At 33.2% G+C, this 12,985-nt stretch overlaps 1 protein-coding gene across 1 annotated transcript; it reads left to right on the forward strand.

Annotated features, from left to right (window-relative positions):
• Positions 1-98: 98 nt before the first annotated feature.
• Positions 99-3,647, forward strand: LOC132563908 (activating signal cointegrator 1 complex subunit 3-like; the record flags this gene model as incomplete). Its single annotated transcript, XM_060228668.1, has 5 exons — positions 99-250; positions 706-859; positions 1,541-1,652; positions 2,373-2,464; positions 2,820-3,647. Coding segments are annotated over 5 exons (840 nt in total), but the record flags the coding sequence as incomplete, so codon positions are not given.
• Positions 3,648-12,985: the final 9,338 nt, after the last annotated feature.

Here is a 12,985-nt window from a genome sequence, read left to right on the forward strand (position 1 = left end):
AGTCTGTCTAGGACCAGGCCATTCATGTACTACAAGTAAGTCCTTTTTCCCTCATCAGAGTACATCACAGACCTTATATTATATGCCATTTCTTACAGGCCATGCTGGACATTTCAGCTGACCAAGGCTGGTTAGTGACATCCCTGCGTATCACCATCCTTATCCAGATGGTCATCCAAGGACGATGGTCAACAGACAATGCTCTCCTGACCTTACCACACATGACACCCTACCACCTCAACTGTCTCAGGTAAATAAAGATAGCTTTGTCTCAACAACTTCATCTGTCTCAAGTAAACTACTGTAACTGCTTGATCTGTCGTAGGTAAACCAAACACATGTATCATACCCCAATTACATATCTGTTGCAGGTTAACACAAGCAGCATATCTCAAGTATTGAATTAGATTGAGCATTTTTGAAATGATAAGATCGTAGGATGTATTGATGAGCCCCGAGCATGACTTTGTTTATAGTTGGCTAGTTAATGCTTGGCAAATCTAATGACTGCCAGACAATTATAACTGTCCAAACTATTGACCGGCTGAGCTTTTAATGTTTTCCTTTTACCTCTGTGTACTTTAACATATTTAAAGAAAGTAAGTTTAAACATCATGTGGTAGAACTTCAGGTAAATGTTCAGGCACATGTATCTATGAGAATCAAGGGAGATAATTTGAATGATGATATCATTATTCCAAACAGGCCTAAAGGTGGAGAGGGTGCCAAAAGGAAGGGCACAGCCCTGCCAAGGGGCCCAATCAGATCCCTCCCGGAGCTTTTAGCTGCATGTGATGGGCGATACGAGACACTTCTTACAATGTTGGATGGAGAGATGGACAGAATGCAAATTGACCAGGTCAGTGTTTTATCATAGCATCCCCTCTGGGGATAATATATGGGTGGCTCCTGTCAGATGGTATAAGGGAAGCTCCTGTGAGCTGGTATAAGGGAAGGTCCTGGGAGAGAATATAAGGGAAGCTCCTGTGAGATAATATAAGGAAAACTCCTGTGAGCTGGTATAAGGGAAGCTCCTGTGAGCTGGTATAAGGGAAGGTCCTGGGAGAGAATATAAGGGAAGCTCCTGTGAGCTGGTATAAGGGAAGCTCCTGTGAGCTGGTATAAGGGAAGGTCCTGGGAGAGAATATAAGGGAAGCTCCTGTGAGTTGGTATAAGGAAAGCTTCTGTGAGATGATATATCTTATCTAGAAGTATTTGTTATGACACTTTGTCGTAACAATTGGGTCATGTGATGATGCATAATTATCAGCAGTACCATATAACCAGTTATTTTCAGTGATCATGAAAACTTAATCCATGAAATAATGAGAGTGTATTTTATGTCCTTTCACATCCAGATCACAAAATTTATTTACTAAGATATTATCTGGTCCTTTGAAAAGAAAATCATGAAAAAATATTGACATCACCAGCTATACTTTATACATTTTGAAGTTTGAATCTTTCAGATGTCTGGTACTTTCTAATACTTTGTCTCAATGAACTCCTGATTTTGATTGCGTTTCTTTTGTGTTGACAGATTTACACTGTGATAGGAAAGTTACCTCAGATCCAAGTGAACCTTTCCATAAAGGGATGGTGGGAAGGAGGTGAAGGGCAGAAGGATATTCGAATCCAGAACTCTACAGATGGTAATGGTCATTTTCACTGTTGATTGATATGTGTATTGTCTTTGATGTTTTTAGTTGTTTTCTGAATACCGTTTTACCTTCTTATAACATAAAAAACATTTTGTGGGTGTTTTTAAATATTTACAAATAAGTAAAGCTATTGTGCTAATTCAGAAGTTGACTTAGATGTAACATACAGGAATAACTTGTTAGCATTAATTGTTGCATTGTCTTTGGGAAGATTTAGAATCCTTTAAGATTCCTTCGGCCTAAAACTACTTGTAATTATAGACATGTCACTCTGCAGTCTAAAGGTCAATAGCAATTATTGCTTTCAAAGATACTACTGCTGTACATAGTCCACACATTATTGCTTACTTCCCTTGAGCAAAATAAAATCCTCCCACATTATTTTTTCCTGAGAGTACATGCTGTTGAGTGCTTTTTTTCTTTGGAAGGGCTTCCTTGGAAGACTACCTTGGAGGGCTTTCTTGGAAGGCTTCCAAAGTCTTAGATTAACGGTCATTGTGAAGGTCAACTATATATTTCACATCCAACAATTGAAAATGCAAGATACCTGTCAATTTCTAATTTACTGATTTCATTTTTTTTAAAGCATGCCAAGCTTTTTGTACATTAAGATGAATATTAAGTGTATTATTATGATCAATCTATCTCTTCGTGTTATAAGAAGTATGGCAATGAATGACAATTTTGTGTATAATGTTTGGTGATTGACAGGTGGGCGTCGCCCAGACAGCGACTGGATCCAGGTGCATGCTGACCAAGAGTATGTGATACATGTTGACCTTGTCAGGGTTAACAAGACCAAAGTAAGTACTGATGATAAACAGACTTATACATACACTCTCTTCTTATTGTTGACTTATACAGAAATTCTGTTTTATAATCTTTCCTTTTGGTTAAATTTAGTGTTTTTGGGTGATTAATTGTATATAGTCTTATCATTATGTGACACCAAAATTTCCACTTGTTTTGACAACATGACATATGTAACAATGTTGCGCAGTAATAAAGGAGCTTGCTACTGTCAAGGATTAGAGCAAGCATATTGACTTATTTTTTCAAATAAATGAAATTTTCCATCATTAAAAAATGAAAACATATATGAAATTTCACTTTTTTTTTTAAGTTTTCCTATTTAATTTTGATATGATTTTTTTTCAGCGAAATGATAGTAAGGCCCAGACACCACGGTTTCCCAAACCTAAGGATGAGGGCTGGTTCCTGGTGATCGGGGAGATAGAGAATAGAGAAGTCATCGCACTTAAAAGGACAGGATATGTTCGTGGACGTTCTCGTCAACAGTTGGCAGTGTACACTCCAGAGACAACAGGACGTGTGATCTATACATTGTACCTAATGAGTGACTCCTATCTTGGTCTGGACCAGCAGTACGATATCTGTTTAGATGTGATACCTGCTAGTATAGAGTCACAGGTCAACACAGAGCTGGTCGGTGAACTAAATGACTTGGACATGGATGGGGGTGAATGATCCTATATGTATGGGTATTTCTGGTGGTTATCTTTAAAGTGTTAGTGACTATACCACATCAGGTGGTCAAAAATAAACCACACAATACCTGGATATTGAAAATGATGAGTGGATATTTGTATCTATAATTATTGGGAGGTATTTATCAATGGTATGGCTGAAGTGAAATCAAAATGTCACACCTGGAATTTGTAGTAATGTACATAGCCCATCACAGAATGATACTGTTGGTATGAGTACAAATCAGTAGTGTCTATTTTTCTCTTTGGTGTATGAAACTTTGACCTTATGACCTTTTGTACAAGTGATATTTTTAGGTTTTGTTTGATTTTACTAGAAATGTGTAAAGTGATCAGACTGATTTGGTTGTGTGATTTGTTTGTTGATAGTTTATTGAACATAGTTTAGTGTCTAAAAGAAATAGATGCAGATACTGACTGTTAAACATTTAAGCTTTGGTGTAAATTGAGTGTACCTGCCTTAAGCTTTGGTGTAAATTGAGTGTACCTGCCTTAACCTTTAGTGTAAATTGAGTGTACCTGCATTAAGCTTTGGTGTAAATTGAGTGTACCTGCCTTAAGCTTTGGTGTAAATTGAGTGTACCTGCCTTAAGCTTTGGTGTAAATTAAGTGTACCTGCCTTAAGCTTTGGTGTAAATTGAGTGTACCTGCCTTAAGCTTTGGTGTAAATTGAGTGTACCTGCCTTAAGCTTTTGTGTAAATTGACTGTACCTCACTTAAGCTTTTGTGTAAATTAAATGTACCTCACTTTAGCTTTTGTGTAAATTAAGTGTACCTCACTTAAGCTTTTGTGTAAATTGACTGTACCTCACTTAAGCTTTGGTGTAAATTAAGTGTACCTCACTTAAGCTTTTGTGTAAATTAAGTGTACCTCACTTAAGCTTTTGTGTAAATTAAGTGTACCTCACTTAAGCTTTTGTGTAAATTGACTGTACCTCACTTAAGCTTTGGTGTAAATTAAGTGTACCTCACTTAAGCTTTTGTGTAAATTAAGTGTACCTCACTTAAGCTTTTGTGTAAATTGACTGTACCTCACTTAAGCTTTGGTGTAAATTAAGTGTACCTCACTTAAGCTTTTGTGTAAATTAAGTGTACCTCACTTAAGCTTTTGTGTAAATTGACTGTACCTCACTTAAGCTTTGGTGTAAATTAAGTGTACCTCACTTAAGCTTTTGTGTAAATTAAGTGTACCTCACTTAAGCTTTTGTGTAAATTGACTGTACCTCACTTAAGCTTTTGTGTAAATTAAGTGTACCTCACTTAAGCTTTTGTGTAAATTGACTGTACCTCACTTAAGCTTTGGTGTAAATTAAGTGTACCTCACTTAAGCTTTTGTGTAAATTAAGTGTACCTCACTTAAGCTTTGGTGTAAATTAAGTGTACCTCACTTAAGCTTTTGTGTAAATTAAGTGTACCTCACTTAAGCTTTTGTGTAAATTGACTGTACCTCACTTAAGCTTTGGTGTAAATTAAGTGTACCTCACTTAAGCTTTTGTGTAAATTAAGTGTACCTCACTTAAGCTTTTGTGTAAATTAAGTGTACCTCACTTAAGCTTTTGTGTAAATTGACTGTACCTCACTTAAGCTTTTGTGTAAATTAAGTGTACCTCACTTAAGCTTTTGTGTAAATTGACTGTACCTCACTTAAGCTTTGGTGTAAATTAAGTGTACCTCACTTAAGCTTTTGTGTAAATTAAGTGTACCTCACTTAAGCTTTTGTGTAAATTGACTGTACCTCACTTAAGCTTTGGTGTAAATTAAGTGTACCTCACTTAAGCTTTTGTGTAAATTAAGTGTACCTCACTTAAGCTTTTGTGTAAATTGACTGTACCTCACTTAAGCTTTTGTGTAAATTAAGTGTACCTCACTTAAGCTTTTGTGTAAATTGACTGTACCTCACTTAAGCTTTGGTGTAAATTAAGTGTACCTCACTTAAGCTTTTGTGTAAATTAAGTGTACCTCACTTAAGCTTTTGTGTAAATTGACTGTACCTCACTTAAGCTTTGGTGTAAATTAAGTGTACCTCACTTAAGCTTTTGTGTAAATTAAGTGTACCTCACTTAAGCTTTTGTGTAAATTAAGTGTACCTCACTTAAGCTTTTGTGTAAATTGACTGTACCTCACTTAAGCTTTTGTGTAAATTAAGTGTACCTCACTTAAGCTTTTGTGTAAATTGACTGTACCTCACTTAAGCTTTGGTGTAAATTAAGTGTACCTCACTTAAGCTTTTGTGTAAATTAAGTGTACCTCACTTAAGCTTTTGTGTAAATTGACTGTACCTCACTTAAGCTTTGGTGTAAATTGACTACTTCACGAACGCTTTGATGTAAATTGAATACTTCACTAATTGGTCTTTGGCTTTTGTGAAAAATGTCTACTTTTACTCCAAATCGCTGAATTCTTTGTATTAGGATCTCTCTTCAATTAAGTTCTGATCAAGTTAGGATAATATCTTTTGTTAGGTTACTACCAATAGGGATTGTGGGTGAAATAGTAAAACTGCTACTTTTTGTGTCAAATTTGATAATATCATCTGTCATTTTATTATCATTGAACTCTTTAAATTGATCTGTGAGGAAGAAATGGATTGTTGATAAACAGATGAGAATAAGTGGTTGCTTCTGTATGTGGTATGAATATGATTTATAAAGACACAGTAATGGTATCTGTTTTGAAATGGTTGATTCTAGTGACAATTTTTACATCATCATATCGCTTATAAATTCCAAAGCATTGAAACATTGTTTTCATCAATGGCATTTGCAGACTGTCCATATATTATGAGTAGTGAACCTGAAATCTGTTTCTGATGTTAATTTTATGAATATGATTAATTCGTTTTTAGGTCACCAGAGTCAAAGACTCATGATGACCTATTACCATGGCTTTAGTCTGTCATTGTGTCAACTTTTCACATATTAACTTGATTACTAGTATCATTACCTGGAGATTTAGTCAAAGGATTTGATGCTCAAAATATAAATTACATCAGGTGATCTTTGATTGTTGTTATGTTAACTGTTATTACGAGCTAGAATTCATGCAATCAGAAAGATTAACAATTTAATACACTTGTGATAAAGAATTTGCTTTGATTTGATAAATAATTGTAAGTCCAGTAAACCTTCAGTCAGTGGGAATTAGTGGATACTTAAAAAACATGACTCTTCAATAAAAGCAATCATTTTATGTAGAGTGATAGTTAAAACCCTTTCTGTTCTTGTTAACCTACAATTTGAATACACTGTTAATTTGTACGTAGGTATCATTGATAGAGACTGTCGTCACATTAATTGCTCCATGTGGTAACTTGATGAGGTGTGGCTGGTTTGTAAATGACCATTGTAAGCAACTCAAACTGCCAAGTATATGCATACTTATTTCACGCACACTCCAGCTGACACAAGTTGAGGCCCTATATCTGATTAGGAAGCGATTGACATGTCGATAACTGACTGTTGACATGTACCCAGGTATATAAAACATCTGTCCACGCCTCACATTTATATGTCCATACTAACTTCCATCTAAATACAAGAAGACATGTCCATTTTTTAACTTTCATGGCTTCTTCATCACAATATCAAACGTAAAGAACAACAAAATGACACATATGATTTCCATTTGATCAACATGCTGTTTTTTCTAAACATATGTTATCATAATCCACCTTTCCTCAATATTCTGCCGTGATATTTCCTGACTGATAGTTTAAGGCTGAGATAGTACATCTTAGGATATCTTGCCATTATATTGGGCAATGTCAACTCAGATTTTTCAAACTCGTTTATTTCCATGATTTGGTTTCATTCAAGGAGGTCCATCTACCGGTATATTTATTTGATTTTGTTGGGACTGACTGGAGGTTTTCTGCGGTAATTCAACTTTAATCATTTATGTTGTCATCATTTAAGAGTTATCACAAATTACTAAGATATGAATTTTTATGGTTGGTACAATAAAATGAGTATGAAAGAAGAGATGTTTATAAAATTGGTAATGACTGTATGTACCTTATATGGTAATAAAATTGCTACCAAATTCTTCAGTCTTTATTAGTGTATATGTTACTTATCTGGACCTTTTGTTGAAATTCTCTGTTTTACTGGTCATTTCAGATTGAAAATTTTCAAAACTACAAGTTTTAATCAATACTATTTATACAGATTATAATGTATGTAGGAATCTTCAACTATATAAGTTAATTTTCACCTGTTCTCCCCTGATTTACTAAAAAGGGTAAAAATGACAGGTTGGCCAAAACTTGAAATTAAAGCTTAAAATCATGTTTTTATGTATTTTAATTGAAACTGAATATTGGGTGGAAATGAAGTTTTATGCCCAGATGAAAAAACCCTGAGTGAATGTATCGCCATATAATATTTGACCTTGGACTGAAGTGTGGTATAACTAGTTAAGGAGAAAAGATTGGTCTATATGAAGAATTCTTAATGCGTCATGATGAAAAGAAGTTTTAAAATGACATGTACAGTAATATTTACTATGGCTTTTCTTTCCACACCTGAAAGTGACTTAGATAATAAAAAAAGAAATAGCAAAAGTGCTGAAAAGGTAAGAAAGTCCAAATGATAGTGAAAATCAAGATATTTCCATTGAATTGACTGAAAGCTGCATTTGGGTAGCCAAGGAAGGCAACATAAGCACAAAAGAGACACTAAAAATGCACTGACTTTCAGAATGACCTCAGAAAAGATGACAAAAGTATGTTAATCGATGTAGAGATAGATTCAGAAGACATGGTCCATGAAGTCTGCTTAATAGGAAAAGCAAACACGTTGATGACCATTTCTCTCCTATATATACCGATACAAAGCTTAAGTTTGAACTCATGGAAAACAGGAGGCAAAGATTGGATCTTGATGGTTTCAACACAAAATTCAGGGATTTGATTCTGAAGAATGCAAGGCCACAGAACTAAAAGAAATTTATTGATTACAAAGACATAGAAGTATTGTACTATCTTGTGCATTCCTGTGACAGGAGGTCAGTACAAAAAGGACTATACCACACTTGTATATTCTGCTTGATTGATTTCAGCAAAGCAGGAAAGTCTTGTTAAGTGGAGAGAGGATCTGTGATTCATTGCCCTCTACTGAGGATGTCAATGCAGATATACAAGTTTTCCATGCCCGCAACAGAGTTTTCAGAATAACTGCAAAGAAACAAGAATGGTATCAAACGTTCTTAAGAAATTATTAGAAATAAAGTAAAGATTGAAATACTGAAACATTAGCAGAGTCTTAATTCAAACTGAAATCCTATGAATCTAGGGCAAAACATAAACAAGAAGGTTTATACAGAGATCCTTAAAAAAGTATAAGGATGATAAGGCCAGGTGTTCTGGAAGGATAAGCATCTTCTGCTTCATTGACAACACTCACCATGTAAAGTTTGGTCAAGTAAATATAGTCTCAATCCGATATGATAACAAAGTTAACAATAATGGAACCACCAGGCATTCTTATGAGCATGAAACATGTTAAACTTCATAATGCCCCAAGAAACAGAACATTTAATAAAATGGTCAACGATATAAGTTCCTCACAATCTTCATCAATTTGCATATCTCAAGACCCTGTAGAATTTATGTCCTTCTAGAAAACCCAATTCAAAACCCCTATTTGGTTAGATCACAGAGTTTGAGAATTGTTGTTTCGTTTATTTGTCATGGCTGTTCTGCAATCTCTCAACAAGATGACAATGTCAACAAGAATGTGTGGTAGTAATTTGTCAATTTGGTTTCTGTTGAATCGCCAACATGTAACACCTCATTTTACAGAGTCATGGTCAATGTAAACTGATGCAAAGTCAATCCTTCAATAACTTACTTGCCAAAGTGTCAGTCAAATTCCAAAGTCTTCCAGGAACCAGATGTGGGAAGCATGCTATCATATTTACTGGAAGTAGGAACCCAACTCAAAATACCCTTGTGAAGGTCTGTTGCGACAACAATCCAGAAGAATACTTGTCATGGTGCTGATGTTAGTCACAAATTAAAGAAACTATCTGACATGTATGTTCTTCAGCGAGAACTAATATATGACTCTACAGATTACTGTGTAATTTCACACTGTATTGCATCCATTACCCAGTAATAAAAACATATCTTCGTGCGAAGACAAAATAAAGTCATATGAAGAAAGAATAATTAATACATATGCAAAGAAGAAAAACAAAATATGTTCCATTTTGAATTTAACTTTTATTTCTAAATAATGATCACTGAAACAAACTAAAACCACCACTGAAATATTTACACATAATAACATTATCATTTCACATCTTTTATATGTCACTTTTCTCTGATCATGTCAATATTTGATTTCCAAATCTGATTGCAATAGTTTTATATCGGTTTTCATTATCAATTATGCCAAAATCAAGGTACAGCATGTTTATAAAGAAAACAATCAACTATGATGATTTTAATATTTTCATCTCTTTATATTTTTTCAATTATTTAATAGTTCAATCCAAAACTGTTTACTGATGACTAATGGACAAAAATCTAAAAATCATTATTGTATCTGTAAATAACATAAAGGTAAACATTTTTATTTTCAAAATAAGCAATTTCCATAAACTCTGATTCATTAATCGATAATTATATACTGGATCATTCTCACTTGTACTAACACAAACAAAAGATGAAGAGAGGATAAAAAAATGGGGTGACAGAGAGTCAGAAATCAGATATCATTTTTTTTATCATTTTTCATGTACATGTATTGAGTATGTTTTAATATAAATTTTTCAAAAATAAAAAAAAAAAAAAAATCGATTTCTAAAGATAACAATAGAGGCTGATAGATCACAATCATATCTCATGTGGAAAGCAGGTGTATCAGGTGATCTTGGTATAATTCAATACATTCCATGTTTTGTTGTTTACTTATATCCACTTGAGATTTAATTTCAACAAGTACTACATTCACAATCTTGGAAAAGTGAAAACAAATAAAAAAGAAGAAAAAAACAATGAATTGAAATTAATAGATACTGAATAACACAAATCATTGGTGATTTTTTTTCAATAAATAACCTTGTAAATAAACACAATGAATTTATATGATAAAATTACAGGTACTTGCTATTGGTTTGCACTACAAAACAACCTGATTTAATCTGATTTAAGTTTAATTTACACCAATCATGAAATTGGTTATTTCATAATTAACAGTACTGGAAATGTTTTATACCTTGAAACCTTGATACTGCTTTCATGGAAAAAAGTTGTCAAACACAATTTGTTTGATAGTAGGATAATAAGTGAAATCCATAATACTACTTTTAACACATCAATGAATTACTCTTGTAATAATTTTCTTCAGGCGTGAGTGTTATACTTTTTTTCTTGCACCATGAATTCATAAAATCAAATCATTGTTTCAGTAGTGAAAAGTGAAATATCAAAACTGAGCTTCACTATCCAAATATGAAAATTAGCTAAAGGACATTTGATCCAATTTCTCATAAATATGGGTTGCATGATTTGAGAAAATTTACATGAATGTAGAATTTCTTGAAATTCTTCATTTGAATCATCTATTATTTTTGCCTTAGATTATTTTTAATGCTTATGTCTTGCAAGCAAGTAGAATTTGGCAACATACCTGTCCTTATTAAACAGTACATGTGTTGCACTGTGTTGAAAATAAAAGTGTTCAAAAACACCAAGAAAATACCAACATAGGAAAATAATTACAAACCAAAATCAAATTTTTAAAAAAACTTGTGCAAAATATGAACTAAAGACAGGGTTGCATGGAGAAAAGTGTCTTCTGGCTCAGTGACGACACCTGCCATGTAAATCTTGGTCAATCTAAGTAAATAATGTCATGTTCTCAAATCAATAATGAAAGCTACAAAATTATAAATAATTTTAACAAAGTTGAACAAACAAGTTATATAGGAATAGGTATCAGTCTAGCTAGACAGGCAATGGTGTCATTTTAAATTTACTGCTAATATCATACTCAAGCAAAATCTAAGTAAAAATTGATAATATTGTTATTGTTCAGTTCTGATGTTGTAAGTGGTTATAACAAAATAGTGAAGTCGAGAACTTGCATTCAAGATAAATAGGAACATGAAAAAATTGTAAAATGTAAACAAGGTTCATAATTCATATCCATTGTACACTGTAACATATGTAAGTAAGTCACATGCACCTCAATTATCTGTGAACTTGTTTTTCAGTGACATACATATCTATATATGTACACAAAAGTAGCCAAAGATATATAAGAATTTAGCATAAACAAAATTCAACATCTTTTACTTAAATTTCTATTGACATTAAGAATTATGATGTGTGCATACACTAATTTGCAACATACACCAGTATACATTTATATTCTAAATTGGTGTTTAAAAGGTTAAGCACACAAATTAATGTAATGTTATCACTACAAATATCAAATTCTATTTATTTGCAATAAAATATAAATACATATTTTGATATTTTTACTTACTCACTTTTGACTCATTAGATCAGTTTTTGCAATGGAAATATCAAATTCTCCCAGAGTGCATGGTAGTACTCTTAAGGAATGATAACTCTTGTAGCAATTGTAAAAATACGTATGTAGCCCTATAAAACTGGAGGGAAGTACTGATCAGGGACAATCATGAGTTGTATTAGCTATTTTTATTTGAAACTACTGATTTGGCAGAGTAGTGATAACAGACCACACAAGCAGAAAAAAACAGGCCCTGATGATCATGATCAAAGAAGTGAGAGAAAAATATGTAATATATCTTTTTTTGTTTTTCTGGTTTTTTTTTTTTTTTTGGCGGGGGGGGGGGGGTGGGGATTATGTTCAAAATGAATGATAGTTATATTTTATCTCTTGGGGTCGAAAATTTCATATTCACCACTCCTGCTATGCACTTGTGAAAAAATATCAAAACTTCCAACCCAATTGATGAAATATAACTGTTATTTATCAAAAAGTCAAAAATATCTTCAATGGTTTAACAATGATATAATGTCAAGCGCTAATAAGGAAAGCGTTGACAAAATCAGTGGTTCCCTACATGAAAGTGACTATATGGGTTTCTATATCTATAAACAGGAACTATCAACAGGATACAATTATAGGTATCTTTTCAAGGAATCATTTCCGATATAGCATCATTAGCAAGAATAATGCACCCGCAACTTTAGACAAAACTTGGGTTGGAACAAGAGTCCGGACGAAGGGAAGTACATGTATATATAGGTGTATGAGGAGGGAACAGTTTATGCAACAGTTTCAATCGGTGCCATTATAAGGATGAGGAGGCAAACTAGCGATGGAAAGTAAAACTATAAATGCACAATTGCATGGTGTTCAATCAGGAGGCCACATGAAAACTATTCGGGAAGAATAAAATTAAAACCATTTATTGATCAAAAAATGGATGTTGAAGCATTATTTTTATCATTGACAATTTTGATAATTAATATGTAATTACGGTATTTTATTTTTAAGCAAATCTTGAAGTAACGTAATATTATCAAATGTTTGGACCTACATTAATATGTACGTTTGTGTTTTAACTTTCATTCTATTTCATCTTGAAACATTACTGGACAAGGTATCGATGGTGAAAGGCATTAACGGCACACACACTTTTGTTACTGTATAATACAAAGGATTGTTTTATCATCAGGCACAATTATTCCATTCCAATTACGACATGGATGGGCACAAAATAAGCATTTGGTAATTTCTTATCACGAATTGAGATTACAAATAAAAGTCCAATTTTCAAAACAGGTTTACTAATGTCTCATTTCTAGGAGACAAT

The sequence above is a fragment of the Ylistrum balloti genome, unplaced genomic scaffold, assembly GCF_031769215.1.
Source record: "Ylistrum balloti isolate Yb309-2 unplaced genomic scaffold, AGI_CSIRO_Ybal_v1 Utg371914, whole genome shotgun sequence".
NCBI lineage: Eukaryota > Metazoa > Mollusca > Bivalvia > Pectinida > Pectinidae > Ylistrum > Ylistrum balloti.